Source organism: Hyalella azteca, unplaced genomic scaffold (genome assembly GCF_000764305.2).
Source record: "Hyalella azteca isolate HAZT.00-mixed unplaced genomic scaffold, Hazt_2.0.2 contig13786, whole genome shotgun sequence".
Taxonomy (NCBI): Eukaryota; Metazoa; Arthropoda; class Malacostraca; order Amphipoda; family Hyalellidae; genus Hyalella; species Hyalella azteca.
The window spans coordinates 1-25,258 of record NW_025943693.1 but is presented as its reverse complement, the minus strand read 5'-3'; the positions used below and the strand labels follow the sequence as shown (position 1 = coordinate 25,258).

The following is a 25,258-nucleotide window of genomic DNA, read 5'->3' as shown; positions in this document are numbered from 1 at the left end:
ATCGCATCCGAGCAGGAATAACGTCCTTATACCTGAAGAAAGAACCAATTTTGAAATTATTTACCAGTAAAACATGCAAATTTATATTTGGGAAATATTTCAAACACAGCATTTTTAATTCTTTGGACATAGTTTCAGACGCACTACCAAAATAGGGCAATGTGCAATAAATAATTTTCTTACTATCGCATTCAGTCACAGTTTCAGAAAATTTGTTAGATAAGAAGCGTTTGATTTTACTTAACACAAGGCACGATGGAAAACCACTAAGCTGAAATATATTACGAATGAATTCGAATTCCAAATGCATATCATGGAAGGTAGAACAAACCCTATAGCCGCGGTATATCAAAGTTTGAAGACTATTCAATTTGAAACGAAAAGAGCAAAAGCTAAAGAAGCTCATATCCAAGCCGGTAAATGTCGGTTTCCGATAAACAGAAGTCTGAAAACGACCGCCGGATTTTGTGATTTTGCAATCGAGAAATGACAAGCAATTGTTGGATTCAAATTCCATAGTGAATTTTATTGAAGGATGTTTGAGGTTTAGATAATCAAAGAAAACGCTCGCATGAGAGGGATATGCTTGAAGATCAGAAAGGTATCATCTATATCCCTATTTTAAAAAAATAGGCTTAAAATCTATGGGGCAATCGGCCAACCAAGAAACCTCATGAAAGCACATGAAAATGTTAGCGAGTGTGGGACCAAGTGGAAGGCCCATTCCTAAACCATCAACTTTCTTATAAAGTTTATCAGCGAAAATGAAAAAAGAGTTCATGACTGATAATTCTAAAATCTTTTTGAAAAGATTGCGGTTAAGACCGATCACCAGATCATTCACATCCTTGAACAAAGAGTTGAGGCAGATGTCAATAGTTTATGTAAGAGGTATATTCGCGAACATATTTCCAACATCGAACGAACCCATAGTCAGGTGCTGAACATCGGTAAAATCTTTCAAACGGTCGACAAATGAGTACGTATAATCAACAGTAAACGGGTTAGTAGTTAGACAATTCAAAAAGGGAACTACAAATTTAGCTATGTTAAAGCTCAGGGTATTATACGCAACAAAAATAGGTCGGAATTGAAAACTGACAAGAATATTTGTACGATTTGAAACCGTAGAAGTGACGATACGTCAAGCTGTGAAGGTAACCAAGAAATTCTGGGCGGTTAGAAGTGGCCACATTTCAGGTTCATAGCAAGACGTTCAAATGCTAGAAGAAATTTGAAATAATCCAGTTTGAAAACAGGGAGACAAAAATCCAAACGCAAGCGAGAACTTAGTACGACGTTCAATATTATACTGGTACCTATACTGGTTTGGACTGGAAGTCGTTAAATTTGATTTCAAATTATTATATATTTCACGTTTACTTATTTTATAATTCTGATATCATTCCAGAAAATGTTTATTGTGTGGATGATAGTGTATGATTGTTAAAAAATAATTTTAAAGTCTTGAGCAAGATTAATGAACAGACATAATTACTGATGCTCGTCTGAACATAATTACTGATGCTTGTCTGAAAATAATTACTGATGCTTGTCTGAACATAATTACTGATGCTTGTTATGCAGGATATTGCGGAAAGGATTACCGCTCAGTGTTAAGAGTAATTGGTGAGTCCTGCGTCAAGTGACACAATTGTCATCGTTTTATTGATATCAGCTTGAAAAATAATTAAGTTAGGGATCTATTTTGCGTAATGTTCAGTAATTCTTTACTCATGTTCATGTATAACACGCGTAGGAAATTAGAATGATTGCAATAAAATTTGGAATAAAATTTTTGGAGGCCATGTTGGTCTTTTTCAATATCGATATGGTGAATTTTCTTGGCGTTTTCTTTGCTTTTAAATTCCTTGTGAACTTGCGATATAAGCAGACTAATGATATAAGTACTAATATGCTATGTGTACTGGTTAATTTATTATCCCTCTAGAATTCCACACTGCGCCTACTGCTACTCGAGATAAAAGCTTGTTCGTGGCTGCATTGTTTCATTTGTTTGCAATGTTACTGTTAGGTGATCTATAAACTGTTCCAACTTTCCAAGTTCCAACTAAAAGCTTATCCTTCTTTTGAAATTTGAAGTGGTATCTCACACCAGTGACACCACACTGGCACACTGATTCCCTTGCCTTGTCCAAACCTAAATTCAAATTGAAAAGTTGAGCACAAAATGACTTCCTGGACCTGACCCGCAGTCCCACACCGCAACTCCCCTGCGAGGCTGTGACACTGTGCTGTTTGTAAATTAGTAAAACAGTCAAAACCCTCATTCCCTCAAATCAATAGACAGTTCAACAACTTCAACTTCAACTGGCTTAACTTCTGCAACAGGATTCTTAAGTAAAACTTCTGTCACACCTAGCCTATCAGTATCACATCCAAACTCTCACTTTTTATTGTGGCTAAAAGTTCACTTCTTTTATCAATCGATGAGTCAGCATTTGTGTAAAAACACCTTAAAATAGGAACACTGTTAGCTACCTAGTTTTTAATTTGTACTCCCTATGATAGAGACACTATTAATTTGGCATCAGTGATCACTGATCACTCCTGCAGTCCTGCTCGTGCAGTCGTGCTAGGCTGAAGCGCTGAACTCGCTAACAGTTAAAAGTTACTCAGTAATCACTACTGAGATAGCATCACCTTCACGCATATGAAAGTATTTTTAAACTCAAGACGGTGCCAAGACCAAGTTCGATCTTCGTCCTGCCAAGTGTTTTGAGTAGAACATTGAACTAGCGCCACGTTCATTGTAACGGGCCTAACGGCTAATAACAATATGAAAGCCAAATCTTAACGGTTAACCAGACCAATTTATTTTTTAATATTTTACTGTAATTTAATCGATGCAGGGAATTCAACAATGGAAAATATGACGCAAAGCGTTATCTAACCTTTCAGTTGACGATATGCACGAACTTATTCATGACTATCGCAGCTAAGTAGTTAGGTATATCACAACTACAACTTCAGGCACGGACAATTTCAAATTATGAGACTCTCGAATAGATTTGAAATGTGGTAAGACTCCTGCATGTAATAATTACACCGTTTGTTGGCCTCAGAGCAGAACAATTTTGAAACCTTTTTCGCATTACATATAGTCTGACTATGACCATTCACACTACAACACCATATGGGTGATGTATAAGTATTCGATTTCATCTTCTACTTATTGCAGTAGCTCGACAAAGAGAGTTATTGTTACATTTTGACCAGTATTCAAACTCATAAAATTGATGATGATAGCTAATGTCATCACACATCGGTAAACCAATGAAAATATATTACAAATTTTGATTATAGGGGTATCGAATTCCTCAATTCATCTTCAGTAGATCTTTAAATTTACCAAAAATTCAACGATATCCTTATGCGTCCTTGCCTGCTCATCAGTGACCGCCCCAAAGGATTTGAGGCGTGGTGACCATGAAAGGACGTGCAGTGTCAAGCGCTCAGAGTGAAGATAAAATATTCCCCTTCGCAGCATATGCTTCCCAAAGCCTTGACAAAATTAATCATGAGCAATAGGGGCTGATTTGAATAACTATTTTTTGTGTTTTAATGTATATTACAAGAACAATTTTCTGAAAAATTTATATATCTACAGCAGAATGTAAGAGTACTTCGGTGATTCTACCTACATCGTGTACAAGATGATACCATGTGCTTGGAGATTAGTATAATGCACCATGAGTATAATGGTTCAGCGGAGCTCTTTAAAGTTGCAGGAGCTCAAAAACACAATAATCTACCGATGAAGCCATCAATCTCTTAGTAGTCCAAACTTTACACAGAGATAGGCATGATTTTGACTGAAAATATTACCCTTTTCATATAATCAAACTCATTATAGTTACCCAGCGCTTTCTAGCTCATTTGCTTAGTCATCCTTCAAGAGTTCCAACGTGAAGATCCGCAAAACATCAAAGTGCTTTGTTTTTGAAGCTTCACAGCAGCGAATTTTTCAACTGTAGCCTGCAAAATTGAGTGGTATAAAATAAAATCAGGTACAACATTTGGAAATTAGTTCCCTCTGTATTTCATACTAAACTTGCAAGTTTTTGTTGTATGTACCTTGTATTTTTTCATCACGCGCATTGTGCGGCCATTGTGTTATATTTACACATCGCGTCCAATTTTTTTGCGAGACAGTAAAAACAGTGAACATAGAATAACCAGTCAATCACAGGTTCACAAATATTTTTTGATGGAATTTCGGTATAACCGATACTAGATTCATGACAGGATACTGGAACACATAAGAGCCAATGGTGCACATGCAGAAACTCTTGATAACGAGTTGTCCGAATGTCAGAACGTTTTTTTCTAATTATATGAATGAGAGCTTATTGAACAATTTGTTTCGTCTCGATGACCGGCCACTTGAGCATCTCCTTCTCAAGTCGGGATCACGAAATATTCAAGGACAATTGTTGCCGATAAAGCGAATATTTTCTGACTTGTGATGAAGTTGCACGTGTCCAGCACTGTACGTATTTACAGGGCATGCGATATCATACGGTTTTAAACGTCATAACTGAACCCTACTAGATTTTTCATCTTTAATAAAAAACTCGTCTGACCATAACATCCTGTTGTGTACTTGAGATTTTAATTGGAAAACTGCAATAGTTGTATTATAACATAATTGTAAAATCAATTATTTTACATTTGATACTTGGAGGTAAGGAAATCTGGGGCATCGCGTTTCTGAGATTGTGCTTCCCGCCTCCCGCGATCGATCAATGGAAAATATATTAGCGTAGATCGCAGAGGCACTAACGCTGAGCACTTTTAAGAGTATTCGTGAAAATAATACTTATTAGAAATTTAACAGCAATCTCTCTCATCGAGCAATGATCGAGAGAGCTTAAATCATGGCAATCGAGTATAAGACGACATTTTAAGAAATGATTCCATTAGACTAAGCGACTTCAATAATGAATGGAATAAGAAGAGAACAAAGTTAAGGCTATTCTTTATCACTTAGCATGAAGTTAATGATTCACAGAGAATTTTTGGCCGCTGTGGAGATGAGATCATTGGCCTTTTGCAGCTCGATGTTCTGCACCAGGATGCGCTTCTGCCGCGCTCTGCTGCCCTGAAATAGTAAAAAAATATAACTCAGCACTCACTGCAGTGAGTGTCAGAGAGCGCATTTTCTCGTCGACGAAAACTTGAGGTCACGGACGGACGGATAGACAGACAGACAGACGGACATGGCGAGCACAATAGTGCATTTTTTCCATAAATGAGAAAATGCGCTAAAAATACATTACCATAATACTACCAGCGGATATGATGCATAAAACTAATTTTCTATTAGCAACATCAACTTATTTCTATGCCTTAAAATGATCTTTGCAGGGTAAAAAACATAATTTTTAACATATCTGTAGATGAACTATGTTAAAGTGTTTGGAGCTACACTTGAATGATATAGGAGAGATCCAGGAGCCTATCAACGCTACTTATCATGGAGGAAAATTACGACGGCATGAAAATTTAGTGTTAATGGTGAAAACGTGCGGTAAAAAACAGGTAAGGAGGAGGATGAATTGTTCAAGTGGAATTATATATATAATTTGCCATGTATAAAGTTACTCGGAAACGCAAATTTATTCCCTTTGAATTTCAAACACGAGGTATAAAAGGGAGGTCAATGCAGCAGGTACGTCGGGAAGAACATTTTTGAATTAACTGACTTCAGTTTCAAAATTATTAATTGGATTCGAGATAACGAGATTCTGGATTCAGAATGACGGATTTGACGAGGGATTCACAAATTGCTAGTATTATATACGTACCTCGAGCAACGCGAGAACAAACAACGTTCAGTCAAAGCTAGGATGTTCCGAAAATGTTTTCGCAAATTTAGACAAATTTTTGACTAATTTCTGATACATTATTTACAGCTTGAGGGCAAAGGTTTGAGAAATACCGAACAATATCAGGGTCTCCCCTGTCTCCAGCTACGTTAGGTAATTTTAAACATGCTTGACGCATTTGTCTTGGCATACAACCGTATATTTCAAAGCCTAAAAATATTTTCATTGGATTTAATGTTTTCCTAATGGTATTACTAACTTTGACTAATATATAGAAACAAATAAAATTCTTATAACACACCTTGTCCAGAGAGACGTCAGTCTTGCGTACTTGCAGCACGCGGGCCAGGAACTTGATGAGCTCGGCGTTAGCTTGGCCGTCCTGCGGCGGAGCGGCAATTTGTATCCCTACGCCTTCTTCACTCATACCTGCTTGGCCATATACGAGATAGTTAGATCATTTAGTGCTTAGGACTGTTTTTTCGTTTAGATGATGCAACGTTGTCTTGCTCGTAAAATGTAAATCGAATGAAACCTATATCCATTCAGAAAAATTTATTAAATTCTCATAAAAAGATTCCTAAATGGGCACTTATATAGGGACAGTTGTGATAGCTAGTACTAGCGGCCAAACATATTTGATTTATGATACAGTCACTTGCTATAAGCGCTTTACTTAACCAGTTCCCTTATACACAATGCCACTTGCCTAATAATATTTGACGGTAGGTTCTAGCTAGGTAGATAGCCTATATTGGCAGCCACACGTTCCGCCAGGTGAACGAACCTTAATCTATGACTACCGGTAGCATAATGCCATAATTCATTAGTTAGGATAGATTATTACTAATAACTCGACTGTACTCACCTGTGATGGCACTCTCTTTAGCCCCAGGTTTGGCAAGGACTGAGATGACAACATTACCGGACTTGTCTAATGTTATGGGAGATGCCACAGTTCCAGCTCCCTGAAAAGTAAATTGGTTGTCATTTTTTTAATATTCTGACACGATAGGCATTGTAGATACGCTCTTAAATTTTTCCGTATTATTACAGCTCCATGCTCTAACAAATTATACCGTATACCGGTACTATACTTACACTGAACAATAAACTATGAACACGGAGCCACTCTACTTACAAGTAAAATTCGAATAAAATTTACGCCTACCTACGTAAATTTTACATTTCAAATTATTTGATTCTACACGTCCCCTTTCTATATATCTTGATTCCATCAATGAAAATCAAGTTTTACTTGAAAGTATTTTCGAAGGACAATGAGTATCGTGGATACGTATCTGCTGAACAGCCCTATATATTTCCAACGCCAGGCTTCAAATGAAAGCACAAATGTACATGAATATGTAATAGCTTTGTGAAATTTTATTTGCCCGAAGTTTAACACAGTAAATACAATTCACAGGAGCGATTTGAAGGCGCATCCATAATAATGACAATCCCTAACATGTTGCGGCATCACCAGGGTGGGCATAAAAATGATAAAATTATATTCTTAATAATTCAATCACCAAGTGATTGAGAAAAAGGGACTGAAAGTGAATTTAAAATATTAAAGTGTGATTCTTAATTGAGAACGATCACATCTTATTCGTAACGAGATATTCAACTTTGCTCAAAATTTCAAATTTCGAAATTCCGTACAGAATTTAGTTCAAAATCAGTTTTTACAAATAATGTTTTAAATTAGGGAAATTTAAATCTGTTATGGCAGGGGAGCCGATTCGCTTGAGTACCGTGCAGACTGCAGACTGTCAATTGAAAGAAATTCAACAGTACATTTATGTACTGGTGAATTTTCAACTTACTAACGTCACATCGTTTACTTACAGCTGCAGAATTGTGCTCGTTGCATGAACTTGATTGAGATTTCTTCTTTCCCATTGCTAAATGGCATTGGAAAAATGTTCTTGATAATTGAAGAGTTGCTATTAGCGTGTCCCTCTTCATAAATATTTCATTAGATCACAGAACAGAACTCAGCCTCAAAAACTTCACACCCCCTGAGATCCGATCTGAGAGGTTTTGTTTACGGAAGAGCCGCTCGCTTCCGAATTTTCGTAATTGAATGAATAGAAAATAAGATAAATCTTGCCCTCACTTGCAATAGGCGGCTTAAATTAACTTTTTCGTAACTCCTATGTGTTCAATAAATTTAATTTTCCATCGACCATTCAATAGATTTGTCAATCAATTCGGTAAATCCTTTGTTTTTTTCTATTCTTGCCGGAAGTTTTACAGTACCTCTTGTTTTGCACAAGCTTCGTTCAAGACTGTTTTTGGTGGCAAAGGAAAGCTTTCAAAACCAACGTCCTCACTGGTCCTTTCTACTCACCTAAGACAGAGAGGTCTGCCGCATTGGACTTCGTATTTCGTCAAGTATAGTGACATAATCAGTGACCAGAGAGGATTATCCCATTTTAACTGGCTGGTGAGATTTATGGAAAGTGCATGTTGATTGAAGGTGGGGTAACTAGCTCGGGCCTCGGTTTACGTTTACCCGGTGGCCGGTGCCGGCAACCCGGGTAGGTCTAACGTCTACACTCTACTGAGTACTGAGTCTACACTACCTAACTAGCCTCGAAGACTCGTAGTCTTAGGCAATGAGCGGCGAGTGCAAACGACTTGGTGTCTTGGTGGCGGTGCCGCGGTGGCCGGTGGGTAGGTACTGCTACTGGGTACGGCCGTACGGGTAGTACTACCAGCACAAATGAGCACATGGGTTTGCCGTATGAGCCTGGGGGGCCGGGGGCTGCGGCCTGCCAATCCCATTGGATTGTATTTGTATAAATAAATAATGTATAATGATAATATATTTAATTTACTGGAAATTCTAGCTACCTAATTAAATTAGGACAATTTGTCATACTGGCAGCCTGTGAACGTCAGGGCTGGGCTTACGCCTACGAAGTGGGTAAGGTGATGCGACAGTCCGGTGCGGGGCCGTTCCCATTTACGGCAGTCTGGTGCGGTCTGCGGACCCTGTAGCTTACGGCATTTGTAAGAAGTGAAGGTATGGGCTTAGATCATTGGCGTAATGGCGTTTGAGCTATTGGGCGTAATCCATTTGGAGTATCAGCTTGTGGGCTGAGGCATTGCTTGTTTCAAGCTGGTGTGGCAAGATGAGGCAAGTAAAACAGCTGCATAGGTGTTAGGATGACTATTTCTATTGCATGTAGAGTGTTGGCATTGGCTCTTGGGCTGATTTAAGAGTCAAATTTTTGGGCTATGGCAGCGCTCCCCTAATTTTCACGTTGGCTGCAGTAGCCAGTAGGTAGGACCGTAGGCAGTAGACTAGGAACTTGAAATTTTGCAATGTTGCTAGCTCAGCTCTAGGCTGTAGGCTCTAGCCTCAGCCTGTAAAATTATGTCTAAAATAATTTTCCAGACCTAGTATTTCACTGTATTTGAGCCTGAGTGCTGTCAAGTTTCAAGATTTTTCTGAAGGCAACTGGCAAGAAATTGCCATGTGTGATATCAGAATGAATTAGCTAAACTTGAATGAAATAACATTATTAGAAGCCATAGTGCATGTTATCTAATATAAAATTCTAAAATATCTTAAATCCAAACTAAAAAATTTGGCTCATTATTAATTAGCCAAAACTGCTCATTCCCTTCTTAGCCTGCCCTACGGTGGCGTATTTATAGATATTAAGCCAAACAAGTTTTTGCTAAAAAAAATCTGCCTGCCATTTCAGCATGTCAATTGATTCTATTTCTTTCCAAATGTGGCTTGTAATAAGTATTTTTCTTTGTAGCATTTAGAAACTCATCACATGTGCTGACCTTGATAACTTGTGCAGCTCTAAAATGTGGTTTTAATGATGCATCACTTTAACTGCTATTGTTTTGAATGTATAATTTATACAGAGAAAATCTTTTAGAATTTTGTTCTTATCATAAAATTCTTTTGCAGGTTGATGGAGAAAATTACCACGTCCTGCGAACTGGTTGCTGGCCATACATCAAATACCACTGCACTAAGAGACCTCATGAAGACTTGCAGTTTGAGGACACCACTTTTAGAATAATAAAAACTATCAATATTGGAATTCCTTGCCTTGCTTATGGTGCTGCTGCAACTTTCCTCATCAGTTGTGAAGAAGAAATCAGAACTCCCCAAGGAGTTGTTAAAATTTATTTTCTCTATTTAGAAGACAAAGGAGCAAGACATTAGCCATCAGCCTATGCTGGACTGACATGACTGGTTTGAATTTTGAAGAAATTTCATTGAACTAAATTTCTTTCAACTTCTGTAAGATATTAAAAATATTTACAATAACTAATATTTTCTCACATACTATATCTTCTTATAAAATTGCAGTATATTGAATTCAACTTATTTGTATTGAAATGCAGTAATAGTTTTATGTAATGAAAACATTTGTAATTTTATCCTAGACTGCTTGCAACTATTCATCTGTTCATATGATTCCGATTTTTACCTGCCCAATAAATTTTCCTCATGGAACGATCATAGTTACAATTAGTAATAATTGTTCAGCATTAGCTTGCCACCTTGCCTAATATACGATTGACTATTATTTAATTTTGACAACACTCCAATCCTTCTCTCTCACATTGGCATCATAAACTTTATTTTGCGAATTTTTTTATTACTAGGTACAATTTTACAGTAATTTTTTCATAGCACTATCCACTTTTTTCAGACTGATAGAAGAAGTGCATCATTGGGCAATGACAGTCCAACAGATTTTTCTGAGAACTGCTCCAGAGGCATGGAGCTGTTTGAAGGGCATCTTTTGCATCTACAAACCTCCAAGAATCAGCATGAAAAAAGTTGTTGACTGTATTAGTTGGAACTTGACTGATGAACTCAACAAAATGAAATATTTTAAGCCAGATGAACTGGGGAATGCTAAAGGTTACTATACACATTTTTGTTAATGTCTACCCTAAAATTTTTTTGGTACAAGTTTTCAGTAGTTCTCAATCTACCAATTGAAGTACGTTGAGGCTTCTTACTGTACTTTTTTTTAGTACCTAGCATTGATGAAATTATTTTGACATTATCATATTGCCTTTGCTTTAGGTTTCGAGATAGTTAGGATAATTCACAATTTATAATAACTAATTTTTGCAGGCGGCGTCCACACCTCGCTCAAGCACGTAGATTACACGTACCATCCTCTGGCTCTTGGAGAATTGTATCACAAGGCTGACTTTACTTTCTCCTTTGTAGACAAGATGCTGCCTATAGTCTCAGGTAAGGAATGGTTTTGAATCATACCTATCTCATGATATGTGATGGCATAAAAAAATTCTAAGTTCTTCATCATCACAAATTCTCGAATGTCTATTACCTATACAAATTTTGTTTTGAATCTTCTTCAGTCATCATACTTTCCTTAGCTTGAAGAATAACTCACTGTGTTTTCCATTGTTCTAAAGCACCTACGCGTCTAAGTTGTTGATGCGTAGTTAAGCACCTAGGTCTTAGCAAAGCCTCATCGTGTCTTTTAGAAATTTGGTAAGCTCATCCTCTTAAATGAATGAACGATTGCAAATTCATAGACCCGCTTTGTAGATAAACCGTTAACCATAAACTATAGCTGGTCTTTTAATCTCATTACTCATGAGAACAGATTAACTATGAAAAGACGGCGTTGCGAATGAGTTATTCACGGATGATGATTGTGAGCAGGTGTGTGTGTGATTGGCTTGGGCGAGGAAAGCCGTTCAGTGGCCAAGAAGCTGAAAGCTGCTCAGCTGCTAAGTACCTACACCCTCGAGGGCAAACTTGGAGTTGCTACTCGGGATTACTACTACACTGGTACGCATATTACTAGTAAATAATACTAGCTTTGCTTGTATGTTTTTACTTTTAATATGTTTTTACAAATTATGGAAGACGTAAATACTTGCAATGCATGTGAACATTTCAACATAATTTATTCGCGGTATACTTCGCCGCACGTTTCTACCGTTAATTATTCTTGTCTTGCGTCTCGGTTTTTGTAGTATTTTCTACTAGTCAGTAGATTTTTAATCGATCTGCGTGAAAATTAACAAAAATTAGATTTTTCACAGCAATGATGTGGAGCATCTTTTAATTAAATCACTAAATCAATTAAATCACATTTCAATTAAATCACTGCAAGATGTTACATTCTAACTTATTCACAAGTTAAATGAGACTTACATCTACTTATTATAGAAATTATCTTTTTACCAGGTAACGCAGTTGAAAGAACGACGTACGACCACGTGACGGCGAGCAGATTGGAGCGCGTGCTAATGAAAATTCAGAGTCACAACCAGAGAAGACTTATCGACCAACTTGGTTTGCTCCCAAACTCTCAGGCAATAAATTAAGCTTAAACGTGCACGGTTTACGGTTAACACCTAATCGCGTTTTTTTATTCTGTGACTATTTTAGAATAATGAACGAAAAATTCCGATTCAAGGCTATCTTTCATTTTTATCAGAACGTCATGATTAATAATAATTCATTCATAAATTCGTTCGTAAGATTAACCGGTTTTCTTCTTTCGTAACGTCACATGAATTTTCTCATTTCCAGGCCGCGTATGAAGTGCTATCTAAAGGGCTGGTTCGACCTAACGCAGTTCAAGAAGTGGTTCTTTATGGAATAAAATTGATCGAATTCAAACGACCGCACTTTTCAATTGGTTAGAAAACTTCTAGATTAAATGAACATAACGGAAATAACGTTCTTATAAAATATTCAGATCGAATAATAGCAAGCTTCTCTGATTGTTATAGAAACCGATACGGAATATGTATCAAATAATGCGAGACAACTTGATCCAGGCATCCATTTCGGAAGATCAAAAATAATTTTTTGTGCAGAAGTGACTGGCGTGAACATTCACGCTGATTACCTGCTGAACCTCATCAACGACATCGGGCTGATGGCGCGGAGCACAGCACACACCCTGCAGATTAGATGCATTCGACAAGGCTCGTTCACCCTAGACCTCGCATTAATCCGTAAACAGTGGTTTGCAGAGCACATAATCAACAATATAGCGGTGTGCAAACCGTTCATAACGAAAATGGAGCATGAACATGTCAACCTTCTCAGTCTGCAAGATTATCAAGAAGAACAAAGAATAGTTTACAAAAAACAATTAGAAGAGAAGATCTCAGTGCCGAGCGAAGATATTAAGCTTTTAGGACCAAGTAAGGACGTCAACTTGGATGAAAAATGAGCCCAATAATAAGAGTAGATCAGTATTTCAATTTATTCAAATCCCTCTTGTATACATTATAAAATATCGTGTATGATAATATATATTCATATTGGTTTTTCTGTATCATTTGATCTATCTTTACACACTCATAATATGATAAAAGTCAAATGTGCAATTGGCAACAAGAATTCATTTTCATGAAATAAAATGTATGAAAGAAATAGCATCGGTTCGACAGTCAATTCAGTCAGTTACCGTCATCGTGAAGAACACTCTAAGAGCTACCAACATTGAATCTGCATGCTCGTTCACGTGATGAATTCCTAATCTTCGTGCGTCCAATGGGGCTTCCTCTTCTCGACAAAACTACAGATGCCTTCTTGACCATCTGCCATGTTTATGTTGTTCACCATTACATCAGCTCCTGCCCTGAAGAAAATAATCCGTTTTTCAGGTTAAATGCTCGCTTCTTGTCTCCACCCTATGACAGATAATCGCGTCCAGAGTGGGAGAGGTCATAAAAAATTACGCAATGGAACACTAAAAAATGTATTCAATTCTCAGCAATTGTACTACTAATCCAGCGAATTGCTATGAACTAACCCAAAGCACTTACTTGTAAGCATTTTCTTCAGTGAGTTCTGCTTGCTGGTACATGAATCGCTTGCCAAGTGCCAAGACTGCCCTGCTTTTGCTCACTATACTTTCGACCACGCATTGCGTCTCCTCTTCTGTAATTCAAATTTTTAAAACTAAAGGGCACAAGCGTGGCAGTAATTTGAGACAAGAATTCGAGGTTTACGACTATGACCTGTGTGTACGATTGACTTGCTGTAAATTTAATATTGAAAGAGCACACAAGTAAACACCATAGAGAACGATGAACGTTTAGGAGTTGATACACTTGAATTGATGTGAACGAATTATCGTTGCACGCCATGCAACTGCAGTATCAAGAATTAATGCTGTAGTCAGCATATTTTAATAAATTTTTGCAGACAACACCGCAGTGGATTTTGATACATATTGAGTCAATTGTGAGCTTGTTGAAAGTCAGTAGCTTAATTTCGTTTCCACGAAAAAATCTGATAGCTTGCATAACAGAATAACAGACAGCATAACACTCTAATTGCATGCCGACTTAAATACTTGCCTAGTTTATCCTTAGGTACAACAAGGGACACAAGTCCTGCTGTGAATGCAGTTTGTGCGGAGATGGGGGATCCTGTGAGGAGCATGTACGATGACAGTTTCCTTGGCACGTTACGCACTAGCGGGACACCAGGGGTGGAGCAGAAGATGCCAACACTCCCGCTGAACAAAAGAAGTTTGATGAAAAATGGTTATATATATTACTGCCAATAAAACATCAAATTGAATACCTACTACCACACTAAAAAACATAAAATCAGTACCAAATAGTTCAATCGCTCAAGTAAACCTGGATAAAATATGGCTAGCAGTGGAAAAAAACTCTATGTATCAGAATGAAAAACGAAAACTTTTCAGGGATGCATTGAAACGGTACATCATTTTATTTACCTATTATTAATGCAGTAAAAAAGTAATGTATCATAAACGAACTCACCCAGGAGTAGAAAAGGACGATGTATCACTGGCAACAACAATGTCACAAGCAGCTACTAGCTGGCATCCTGCAGCAGCAGCAATGCCATCCACCTGAGCTATCACTGGTACAGGCAGTGAACGCAGCCGTAGCATCAAGCGGTTGCATGACTCAAACACAGCTCGGTGGGACTCAATGTTGCCACTGTGCTGCATAATTAAAAAAAATATATATGATGGTTATAATTAAAAAAAATATATATGATGGTTAAGTTCCAACTGTTTTGTAAAAGTTTTTGGAAAAATAAAAAATGAACTTTTGGAGCAAAAGGTCAAAGAAGAGCTTCATTTTTTTTTTTAAATTGAAGTTTACATTAACAACAGTAACGGATTTCAATATTAAAATTTTGTATAATAAAATGCTGTAGGTACCTCCTTGAACATTCAAATGTAACTAGACCATTCCCCAGACTGTGAGTTGATCACTCATGCATATATTCTATTAACAAATAGTGAAAAAAAATAAAATACATAGCTACTCTTTTTTGGCACCTCACTATTTCTTTGAGATTATGACCAGCAGAGAAGACATTGCCTTCTGCCCGCAGCAGAATGCAACGCAATGAGCTGTCATCTGCAACAGCCGAGTTGAGCGCCTCCAACATTTTCATTGATAGCGAGTTCCTGAAACACAGCTATTCTTTGATAATTATAGCACAATAGCCCAATTAGAAAATGTTGGTCAAGCACCAAGTGCCTATCTGCACAAGTGGGGTTTCAATGAAATTTCTATCCTCACAAGTCACAACCATTGACTTATTCTTCCAGTAGAATCTCAGAGATAAAAATTTATCTTGCATGCTAGTCCATTCATCTTTCCATGCACCAAGAATAATTATTAGAGTATATTGAAAGGAATACATGGCTATTTTATCCTAAAATACTTCCAATATACATATAGGTACATACTTTCTACCTATTCACCACTTTTAAATGAGTAACAAGCCAAAGAATAAGTAATAGCAAATACTTCATTTTAATATATTTTATCTACTCCTATTAACTTAACATATTCAACACTATAATTCAAGCCTGCTCAGATTTATGAAGTAATTAAAATAGTTACCTGGTCCTTATGTCAGTCATAGTAATAACACGCACACCATCTTTCATGACAACATCTAGCAATCCAGAGATGCCACTCATCCATCTTGCAGAAGGAAGAGCTTTTAGCAGTAAGGGTTTCACCTGAAATAATGAGAAAAAGAATGAAACAAATCTCAAATATAATGTGTGTGTTTTACCAGCGATTGGCAAAAAATGTGTGGCAAAAAAGAAGTTGGTCAAGGGTCCACCGTCCTGGACGGTGGACCCTTGGGGACGGTGGACGGTGAACCTTAGTCCCATAATTAAAATTCAATTTCATTGGAGACAACAAACTAGCTTCATAGTTCATGGGAGATTGGGAGCCATAGCATTTTAGAATCTAATATATTTTTAATTCACTGAGTTTTGAAATTTCATTGATAGGTTGATGTTCCTTGCCTGCGCAGGCTCCCACTGTGCAGAGAGTGAATGAAGATTTTAAGACCTACGGCGACGCATTATTGGCAAAATTTTCGCCTTCAGAAGATCTTGCCTCGTAAATGGCTTTTCATTAAAAATTACCCGGCGACGCATCTTTAAAATGGCCGGCGACGCTTTGGGCTTAAAAATCCATATATTGCTGACGCTGCATCCACCCTCTGCAATCTGCATAGTGGCATAGTGGCAAAGCAGAGAGTTTTTTAGACTCTCCCTCAAGTTCATTTCTGAGTTCTATAAGTAGACCAGTAAAGTATCCTGGATACCAGCATTATCATACTTAAGAAATTGGTTTAAATCTTGAGTAAATGAGGAAATTAAAAATGAACTGATTCTAAAAAAGCTCTGGTTTGCCACTATGCATAGTGGTGCGCAGCCTGCCTAGACCCTAGAGCTTTCAGCTTTCCAACCATTTTTGGAACCACAAGATTCCAGCTGTAGTTGTAGTAATTACCTAATATCTAATTGTTAACAAAATAGCATGATTGGGCCTTGATTTTCGGCCTAGGTATGGACGAGCCTAGTTAGCTATCCCTATAACTATAAGTATAGGCTATATCACTCTTCAGGACTCCAGTTGACTTACCGATTGGGACAAAATCATTCTTTACGTTATAATTTTTACGGAATATTAGGTAACTGTTGACAAAAATGAGCGCATTTATCACTAGTTCTTCTGTTTACATTTCTGAGTGGAAGCCGAAGCACAGAGGTAAATTAGATGGCCAGCATGTCACTTTGCAAGGCACACGTACTGTCACGTACTGACGTAGCTGCATCGGCTTTTGCTCCTTTAAGAGCACTGAAATCCGGAAGACCGGAACTTCGGAAGGTGGAACGTGTAAGCCACTCCACTCTCCAAACGCTGAAAAGAGCGGGTTGTAGTTGGTTCAGCAGCAGGGCAGATGACGCGTAACAATCCCACCATAACAGTATGTGTCATGATCGCTCCAACATTAATGTCAGACTACATGAATTATAGGATTGATAGTATTGATTCATCAGCAAGTTTAACACAAAATTTAAGCTTAGTCCTCACTACTGTGTCCTAAAATCATTTAATAATTAATTATCAAGTACATAACGTGAGTGTGCTATCAATACTGAGGAAGGAAGGCACTTGTTTCATTCGCACGGTACACCTTAAATTGGCATTTAAAAAACAATGTCCCATAGATTTTTGTGCGTGTTATTTGGTTAATGGTGAGTCGTACTCGTATCCATGGGTGAACTATCTACTAGTTCAACCATGAGTCGTATCTTTCGAATCTGGAGTTTGAAGCATGCAGGCGCAATTTTTTGTTTAAACTCTACCCATTAAGTTACGTAAGTTGTAAAGAATGAGCAGGAAAATGGAAAATAACAGCTTTATTTTTTTTAAGTGGCGTTGAACGCTATTATTAATACACTACACACTTTGGACATCCTTTCCTCTCCTCACAAAGAGAGTAAAGTTTAATTAAACGTTTCGCTGTAAGTTGCTCGCTGGTACGAAGACGAGCTGGTACGAATACGCTGGTGCGAAGACGAACAAGGGAAGTCATTGAGAATAATGGAGAGATGAGTGCCACCCTGGCATGAGGTCTAGAATGCTGCCGCATTCACGGGGTGTTCTGCATATAAGAAACGCTTGGGAGACGCTTCTTAGTCCCATAATAAGAGGCGTTTCTTGGTCACATGCCTCTGTATACGATGAATTGACCATGAATGTCTCCGTAGACAAGAGGTTAATTAAATTAGCACTGGAGCCAGCACTTGGTCTAAACATGCACAGGTGCAATAAGCCTAAAAGCTACGAAGTCGCAAACCATGCTAGAAGCAATGCATTCTACTCTATAGCGCCGTAGTATATCCGCAGCCACTTCTCAACTCAGTGTAGTTTTCACGCATTTGCCAGCCCTAGCATGGCCCTATACGTCCTTATTTACTCCGCATCTCCACGTCAAAGATTTCATTTACAGAGATTTTCCGGAAAAAACGACGCCGAAATCATTTTTCAGTGACATTAAAAAAAAAGCACTGATATTTCATATGTCCGTAATTTTCCTGGTCTAGAATGCTGCCGCATTCACGGGGTGTTCTGCATAAAAGAAACGCTGGGGAGAGACGCTTCTTAGTCCCATAATAAGAGGCGTTTCTTGGTCCCATGCCTCTGTACACGAATAGCATTGACGACCATGAATGTCTCCGTAGACAAGAGGTTAATTATATTAGGACTAACGCTTAGTCTAAACATGCACAGGTGCAATAAGCCTAAAAGCTACGAAGTCGCAAACCATGCTAGAAGCACTGCATTCTACTCTATAGCGCCGTAGTATATCCGCAGCCACTTCTCAACTCAGTGTAGTTTTCACGCATTTGCCAGCCCTAGCATGGCCCTATACGTCCTTATTTACTCCGCATCTCCACGTCAAAGATTTCATTTACAGAGATTTTCCGGAAAAAACGACGCCGAAATCATTTTTCAGTGACATTAAAAAAAAAGCACTGATATTTCATATGTCCGTAATTTTCCATGATTTTTCTGGAGACAGGTGGAGAATCACATTTATCAGTGATTGTCCATGATTTTCCGAAAGCACACTAACAAATCATTTTTCGGTGATTTTTCGAGAAAAAATAGATATGAATGAAATTATTTGTCCTAAAATTTTCCGAAAAACATCGGAAAAATCTTTAGTCGATAATTTTTCTGATTCACCGACAAAAAACAACCCAAAATATTTTTTGAATTTGCAAACATAAAAAATGATATCAAAAATGCAGCTCATGTCTCGAGAAGATGTAGTATGTTAATATCATAACAAAGTAATCTTTAGAACTAATTTGTTATTTAATATTCCACTTTGCGAAATCACAGCATTTGAATTGGATTAACACAATAGTTGAAAATGATGTTGAACTTATACTGTTTAGTTAGAGTTTGAATAAAATTGTAACGAAAAACCTGCCTGAAATTTTTTTCCAATATTGATTTGACAAAAAGGGCGAACAAAGCCGCCAAAATTTGTCGAAAAAAGCGATAAAATCACAAAATCAACTTCGGTCTTGGAGAAATGTTTCGTGGTCGCTTCTCCAATCTCATATCATATTTACACATATTAGATGAGTGTTGAGTAAAATAGAGAACCTTCTAATATATAGAAAACTAAATATTGGGGGAGATATTCGGTGCAAAAATCAACATTAATTTGTATTTACAAACTTGCGCTGTAATAAAATAATGTATAAAAAACTCATACTAACCTGAAATTAGCACAGCCATTCGCTGCGCAGCTGAAAAATTTACAGATTTTCTCGTGTTGATGGGGATTAAGTTCGTTTGCGGCGGTTATTTGTTAATTATCTAATTCAAAATCTACTGATCCCAAATATCTGATATTAATAAATCCACTGCTCATTTGCGAAATGAGTTTGTTGTAATCTAAGTTAGTTTGTGGCAGTTATCCTTAAATTTTATTATTCAAAAGCGGCTGATAACATTTCCCGGAAATGGTTACAGCCACTACTCTAGTGTACAATTAACATATATTTCAACTTTGTTTGAGACCCAAATTTGTTTTCGGCAGCTATCGGGTAATTGTCTTATTTTGAAACGACGAAACCCACATACATGGAACTATAGCAGCCTCTGTACAGATGTAAACGTAACTCATTTATCGTGTTTGTTAGGGATCCCAATTAATTTGCAGTAATTATTGGTAAGAATGTACGCCTTCAAAACACTCATTTCAGTGCTTTCTCCATTACTTTAGAGGTAATAGACTTAGATCTTTGTATTTTCAGTTAAAACATGAGCCTCGTTCTATAAAAGATGTACAGTAATTATCAGGCTTGTATTGCTTTAAATGAAAGCAAATAATGCTAAGTGAAAAACCTACATTTTAGAAAAAAAATATTATTATGTTAAAAAATTTGCTAATTTGCTGAGTGCATTACATGCTTAATAATAATTCATGCCTAGAGAGCTATAATATATTTCCTAATTGTCAGCCTTTATTAAGGATGTCCTTACCTTACCTTATGACCTTGTGATGAGTTCGGGACTTCCTAGTCCCCGGTCACGCTGATGCGCCGCCTTCGTCGTCCTCCGTCTCCGAGTCGTCGTCGGGTGTAACGTTGGACGTGTTCCGTCTATTTGCCCCTATTTGTCATGAGTATCCATACGATCTAGGTCCGTGTCGGAAGCATAATATCAACATGCAGGTAACATGACGTATATTACCGTCTATTAGGTCTATTGCCTATGCTTGCTTCGTTTCTTCGCTCGCCTTTCATCTTTTCATGGATTTTCAGTGGGCTTATAGTCATGACTAATTCTTCTAAACGCGTTTCATTGCTTGTTTAATTGTACGAAAAAAAGAATGTGAAATGGAGTTTCCCGGTTCAATTAAAACAAACTCTAATTTAAAATAGTCATGATTAATTATTTTAAACTAATTTCAGGTATATTTCTTTCGCAGGTATAATTGTTTTAAAGAAAATAGCAATAAAAATGAATTTATGGTCTCGAAAACATTTATTAAAAAACAAAATTGAGTTTACATGCACTTGTTAATAATCACTAATTTCAAAGAAATTTCAACGCTAGAGACAAACAAGATCAACATATATTTAAATTATTGCTTCATTGATACAGTCATGTAATTTACACGATGGAAGTTGCTCAGAACTTTTTGGATTGTTTACCAGTTACATATATATATATATATATATGATCAGATTAAAAAATCTAGAAAAAGTGTTCCAAATTAATACTATCCTAAATCATAATTGTCTAATTTTTCATTGAAAATTCCCGCTGCCTGATGAGTCCACCCGATCGATTTGCTCATGTGAATTTAGTTCTCGATTCAATCACCTTTGTTCCAAAAAAAAAAAATGCATTGGAATAACAGCATGAAACATAAATTGCCAGTCCCAAATTCCAAATATTCCTTCTAAATCGCAGAACCCCCGCCTTTTGACAGTGGACTAGATAAACAAAAAAGGCCCTCAAAAAGTAGCTTATAAAATCATACCCTTCTCAATACTTTAAAAGCAATTAATTTTACAATAACTTGTCCTGAATATTAACGTTTGGAACGACGCATTTCTCCATATTTCGTCCTTTATTTATTTTATGAAACCTTGTCTTATATATAAGCGTTTGAAATAGCGTATCTCTCCGTATTTCGTTTTATTTTTATTTTATGAAACCATATCTCATATATCAGCGTTTGAAATAGCGTATTTCTCCGTATTTCGTACTAGATTTATTTTATGAAACCGTATCTCATATATCAGCGTTTGAAATATCGTATGTCTCCGTATTTCGTTTTAGATTTATTTTATGAAACCATATCTCACATATCAGCGTTTGAAATAGCGTATTTCTTCGTATTTCGTACTAGATTTATTTTATGAAACCATATCTCATATATCAGCCTTTGAAATAGCGTATTTCTCCGTATTTTGTCCTTGATTTATTTTACGAAACATTCTCTTATATAGCGGCGTTTGAAATAGCGTATTTTTCCGTATTTTATCCTTGATTTATTTTATGAAACCATATCTCATATATCAGCGTTTGAAATAGCATATTGCTCCGTATTTCGTCCTAGATTTATTTTATGAAACCATATCTCTTATATCAGCGTTTGAAATAGCGTATTTCTCCGTATTTTTTCCTCGATTTATTTTGGACGGCGTCCAGCCAGCGGCCCCCGCCTCTCATGAAGCTCCTCGAAACCTCGAATGCTTTTTTTGCGACCGCTGGTCTCGCGATTGCCGATTGTTTTATTTGGTCGGAAGATCTCGCCAGGCGAGACCTGGAGCCAGTTTCCTGACGATCAGTGATCAGGATCCTCGATTATTTTCAATGATTTTCAGCACGTAAAACTTTCTTGACTTATGATGCGTTTCAGTAAGATAATAATTAAGAATTTACCTCTTCGCACTTATGATATAAATTGACACAGAGAAATCTTTACCAACTTTTCATTCATTTGAGATATTTTTGAAGGATTTTGTACATAGTGAAAACTCTGGCGTGAAATAGAAATCAATCTGAAGTGATTGTAAAATTTTTAATAAAACATAGTTTAAATTTTTTAATTTATGCCAATTCGAAAAATACCGAATTTTGTAAAAATTGGGTTGTTTTTAAACCTGCCGATGGAAACGGTAATTTTTGAAGATCTTGGTCGCGACGAAGAAACCAATAATTAATCTTAGCCGTTAAAAAATATAGCATATATATAATATATTCTCATGTTGAACCTGCGATGATATTTTATATTCCTTTGAAATGAATCGATGAAGCGGTATGAAACAAGACACATGAATGAAACAAAACATACTTAAACATAGCAGAGACATACCGTGGAGTTTTGTGCGTCTGGCGATGGTCGCAGCTTTACAGCGGGGACAGAATTGTTATGAGTTACGTCGATCGGTTGAGTTAAAACGTCGAGTGTTGTTAGTAACGAAATACTGAGTGTAGGTAGGAACGAAATACTGAGTGTAGGTAGGAACGAAATACTGAGTGTAAGTAGGAACGAAATACTGAGTGTAAGTAGGAACGAAATACTGAGTGTAGGTAGGAACGAAATACTGAGTGTAAGTAGGAACGAAATACTGAGTGCAGGTAAGAACGAAATACTGAGCGTAGGTAGGAACGAAATACTGAGTGTAGGTAGGAAGGAAATACTGAGTGTAGAGGAACGAAATAGGTAGGGTGTAGGAAAGGAAATACTGAGTGTAGGTAGGAACGAAATACTGAGTGTATGTAGAAACGAAACACCGAGTGTATTTTATAACCAAAATAATGAATGCAGGATTGCGTCTGTAAGAAAGAGAAACAGACGTAATGACCGCGGGAAAAGTGTTCAGAATTTCTCAATAATAAGTTCAAGCAGATAGCTTTGTGATTAAAACAAGGGCAAGCCCACGATGAATTGGGTTGGGAAAAAACGTAAATATATGTAACATATACACGAGCTATCGTTCAATAATTTCTTTACACTTATCTATCGTATCTATTTCTGAGCATTTATCTATCGTATCTATTTCTGGACACTTATCTATCGTATCTATTTCTGGACACTTATCTATTGTATCTATGTATGGACACTTATCTATCGTATATATTTCTGGGCACTTATCTATCGTATCTATTTCTGGGCACTTTTCTATCGTATCTATTTCCGGACACTTATCTATCGTATCTATTTAAGGACACTTATCTATCGTATCTATTTCTGGACACTTATCTATCGTATCTATTTCAGGACACTTATCTATCGTATCTATTCATGGACACTTGTCTATCGTATCTATTTCTAAACACTTATCTATCGTATCTATTTCTGGACTCTTATCTATCGTATCTATTTCTATCGTATCTGTTTCTAAACACTTATCTATCTTATCTATTCATGGACACTTGTCTATCGTATCTATTTCTAAACACTTATCTATCGTATCTATTTCTGAGCACTCAACTTCCATACCTATATCTGGACACTTATCTATCGTATCTATGTCTGGGCACTTATCTATCGTATCTATTTCTGGGCACTTTTCTATCGTATCTATTTCTGGACACTTATCTATCGTATCTATTTCTGGACTCTTATCTATCGTATCTATTCATGGACACTTGTCTATCGTATCTATTTCTGGACACTTATCTATCGTATCTATTCATGGACACTTGTCTATCGTATCTATTTCTAAATACTTATCTATCGTATCTATTTCTGGACTCTTATCTATCGTATCTATTTCTGAACACTTAACTTTCATACCTATTTCTGGACACTTATCTATCGTATCTATTCTGGACACTTGTCTATCGTATCTATTTCTAAACACTTATCTATCGTATCTATATCTGAACACTTATCTATCGTATCTATTTCTGGACTCTTATCCATCGTATCTATTTCTGAACACTTAACTTTCATACCTATATCTGGATACTTGTCTATCGTATCTATTTCTGGACATCCCTCTCGTGCCGTTCAGCTGTGAGGCAATCAAAGGGGCACAAGAAATATGTTGACGATGAAAAATAATTTGATTTAAGTATAAATAAAAATATTTGCTGAATATCTGAATTAACTACATTCTTAATCCTCAATAGCGTAAATGCTGGCCAGCTCCACAATCAGCTTCGAAATTCACGAATAGTTGAGATGAATAGTTCCTAGAACTCGTCTTTACTCGTCCTTCTACGAATCTTTCAATATATTTTTTGGTTATTAGGAAAACTTTGATGTGATGTATTAAGATACTTGGAGTTGTATAATGTATTTGCTTTATTACTATATTCCTATTTTTCTTGAATATTGGTCTAATTTCAGCGGCCCCCCTATCTGCTGTAACCGAGCTAACATCTTAGATAGCCTTGCAAATTACACTTATCTATCGTATCTATTTCTGGACACTTATCTATCGTATCTATTTCTGGATACTTATCTATCGTATCTATTTCTGGACATCCCTCTCGTGCCGTTCAGCTGTGCCGCAATCAAAGGGGCACAGTAAATGTGTTGGCGCTGTAAGAATAATAACTATATTCTTAATCCTTATTAACGTAAATGCAGCAGATCAGCTCCATTACCAGCTTCTTAATTTTTGCTGCACTTGCACGTTAAGGAGGTTAATAATTTCTAGAGCACGATTTTATTCGTCCTTCTACGAATGTTTCATCACATTTTTGGTTATTAGAAAAACTTTGATGTGACCTTTTATGATACTTAGATTTGTATAATGTACAGTATTTGCTTTTTTCCTATATTCCTATTTTTCTTGTATATTGATCTAATTTCAGCCACCTCTATATCTGCCATAACCGATCGATCGTCATAGATAGACTGTACACCCATGAGAAATGCCTTGCAAAATTTGAAATAAAAAATTGTCGTATGTTTACCTGCAAAATATGGTATTGTTTAGTTTCGCCAGTAAACAAAACTCAAAGAATTATTGTTGCGGTGAACGTTACTTTCTGGCTCCAGGCGAGGACGAAACATTGTGAACGCGAGCGCCGCCCGTCACTTCTGAAAG

At 36.8% G+C, this 25,258-nt stretch overlaps 3 protein-coding genes across 7 annotated transcripts; 1 reads left to right on the top strand and 2 right to left on the bottom strand.

Moving 5' to 3' along the window:
- Positions 1–3,793: 3,793 nt before the first annotated feature.
- Positions 3,794–8,319, bottom strand: LOC108673979 (UPF0235 protein C15orf40 homolog). The gene is made up of 4 exons (XM_018161875.2): positions 7,704–8,319; positions 6,721–6,820; positions 6,154–6,281; positions 3,794–5,125 (listed from the first exon to the last, which is right to left on the bottom strand). Exons 1-4 carry the CDS (start codon positions 7,821–7,823, stop codon positions 5,030–5,032), a joined length of 444 nt encoding a protein of 147 aa, XP_018017364.1. The 5' UTR covers positions 7,824–8,319; the 3' UTR covers positions 3,794–5,029.
- Positions 8,320–10,018: 1,699 nt separating this feature from the next.
- LOC108673977 (mitochondrial mRNA pseudouridine synthase Trub2) lies at positions 10,019–13,097 on the top strand. 3 transcript variants are annotated; one of them, XM_018161873.2, is made up of 7 exons: positions 10,019–10,083; positions 10,547–10,761; positions 10,981–11,103; positions 11,542–11,670; positions 12,073–12,200; positions 12,421–12,529; positions 12,711–13,097. In XM_018161873.2, exons 2-7 carry the CDS (start codon positions 10,575–10,577, stop codon positions 13,070–13,072), a joined length of 1,038 nt encoding a protein of 345 aa, XP_018017362.1. In that variant the 5' UTR covers positions 10,019–10,083; positions 10,547–10,574; the 3' UTR covers positions 13,073–13,097. The 3 variants fall into 3 exon arrangements, with proteins under 3 accessions (XP_018017362.1, XP_018017361.1, XP_047739789.1); XM_018161872.2 differs by having other exon boundaries at positions 10,052–10,131; XM_047883833.1 differs by lacking the exon at positions 10,019–10,083 and having other exon boundaries at positions 10,155–10,761.
- Positions 11,985–17,010, bottom strand: LOC108673978 (enoyl-CoA hydratase domain-containing protein 3, mitochondrial). 3 transcript variants are annotated; one of them, XM_018161874.2, is made up of 7 exons: positions 16,791–17,010; positions 15,747–15,868; positions 15,178–15,304; positions 14,643–14,830; positions 14,208–14,368; positions 13,671–13,785; positions 11,988–13,483 (listed from the first exon to the last, which is right to left on the bottom strand). In XM_018161874.2, the coding sequence occupies exons 1-7, from the start codon at positions 16,806–16,808 to the stop codon at positions 13,378–13,380; spliced, it is 837 nt and encodes a 278-aa protein (XP_018017363.1). In that variant the 5' UTR covers positions 16,809–17,010; the 3' UTR covers positions 11,988–13,377. The 3 variants fall into 3 exon arrangements, with proteins under 3 accessions (XP_047739791.1, XP_018017363.1, XP_047739790.1); XM_047883834.1 differs by having other exon boundaries at positions 16,889–17,009; XM_047883835.1 differs by lacking the exon at positions 16,791–17,010 and having other exon boundaries at positions 11,985–13,483; positions 15,178–15,315; positions 15,747–15,803.
- Positions 17,011–25,258: the final 8,248 nt, after the last annotated feature.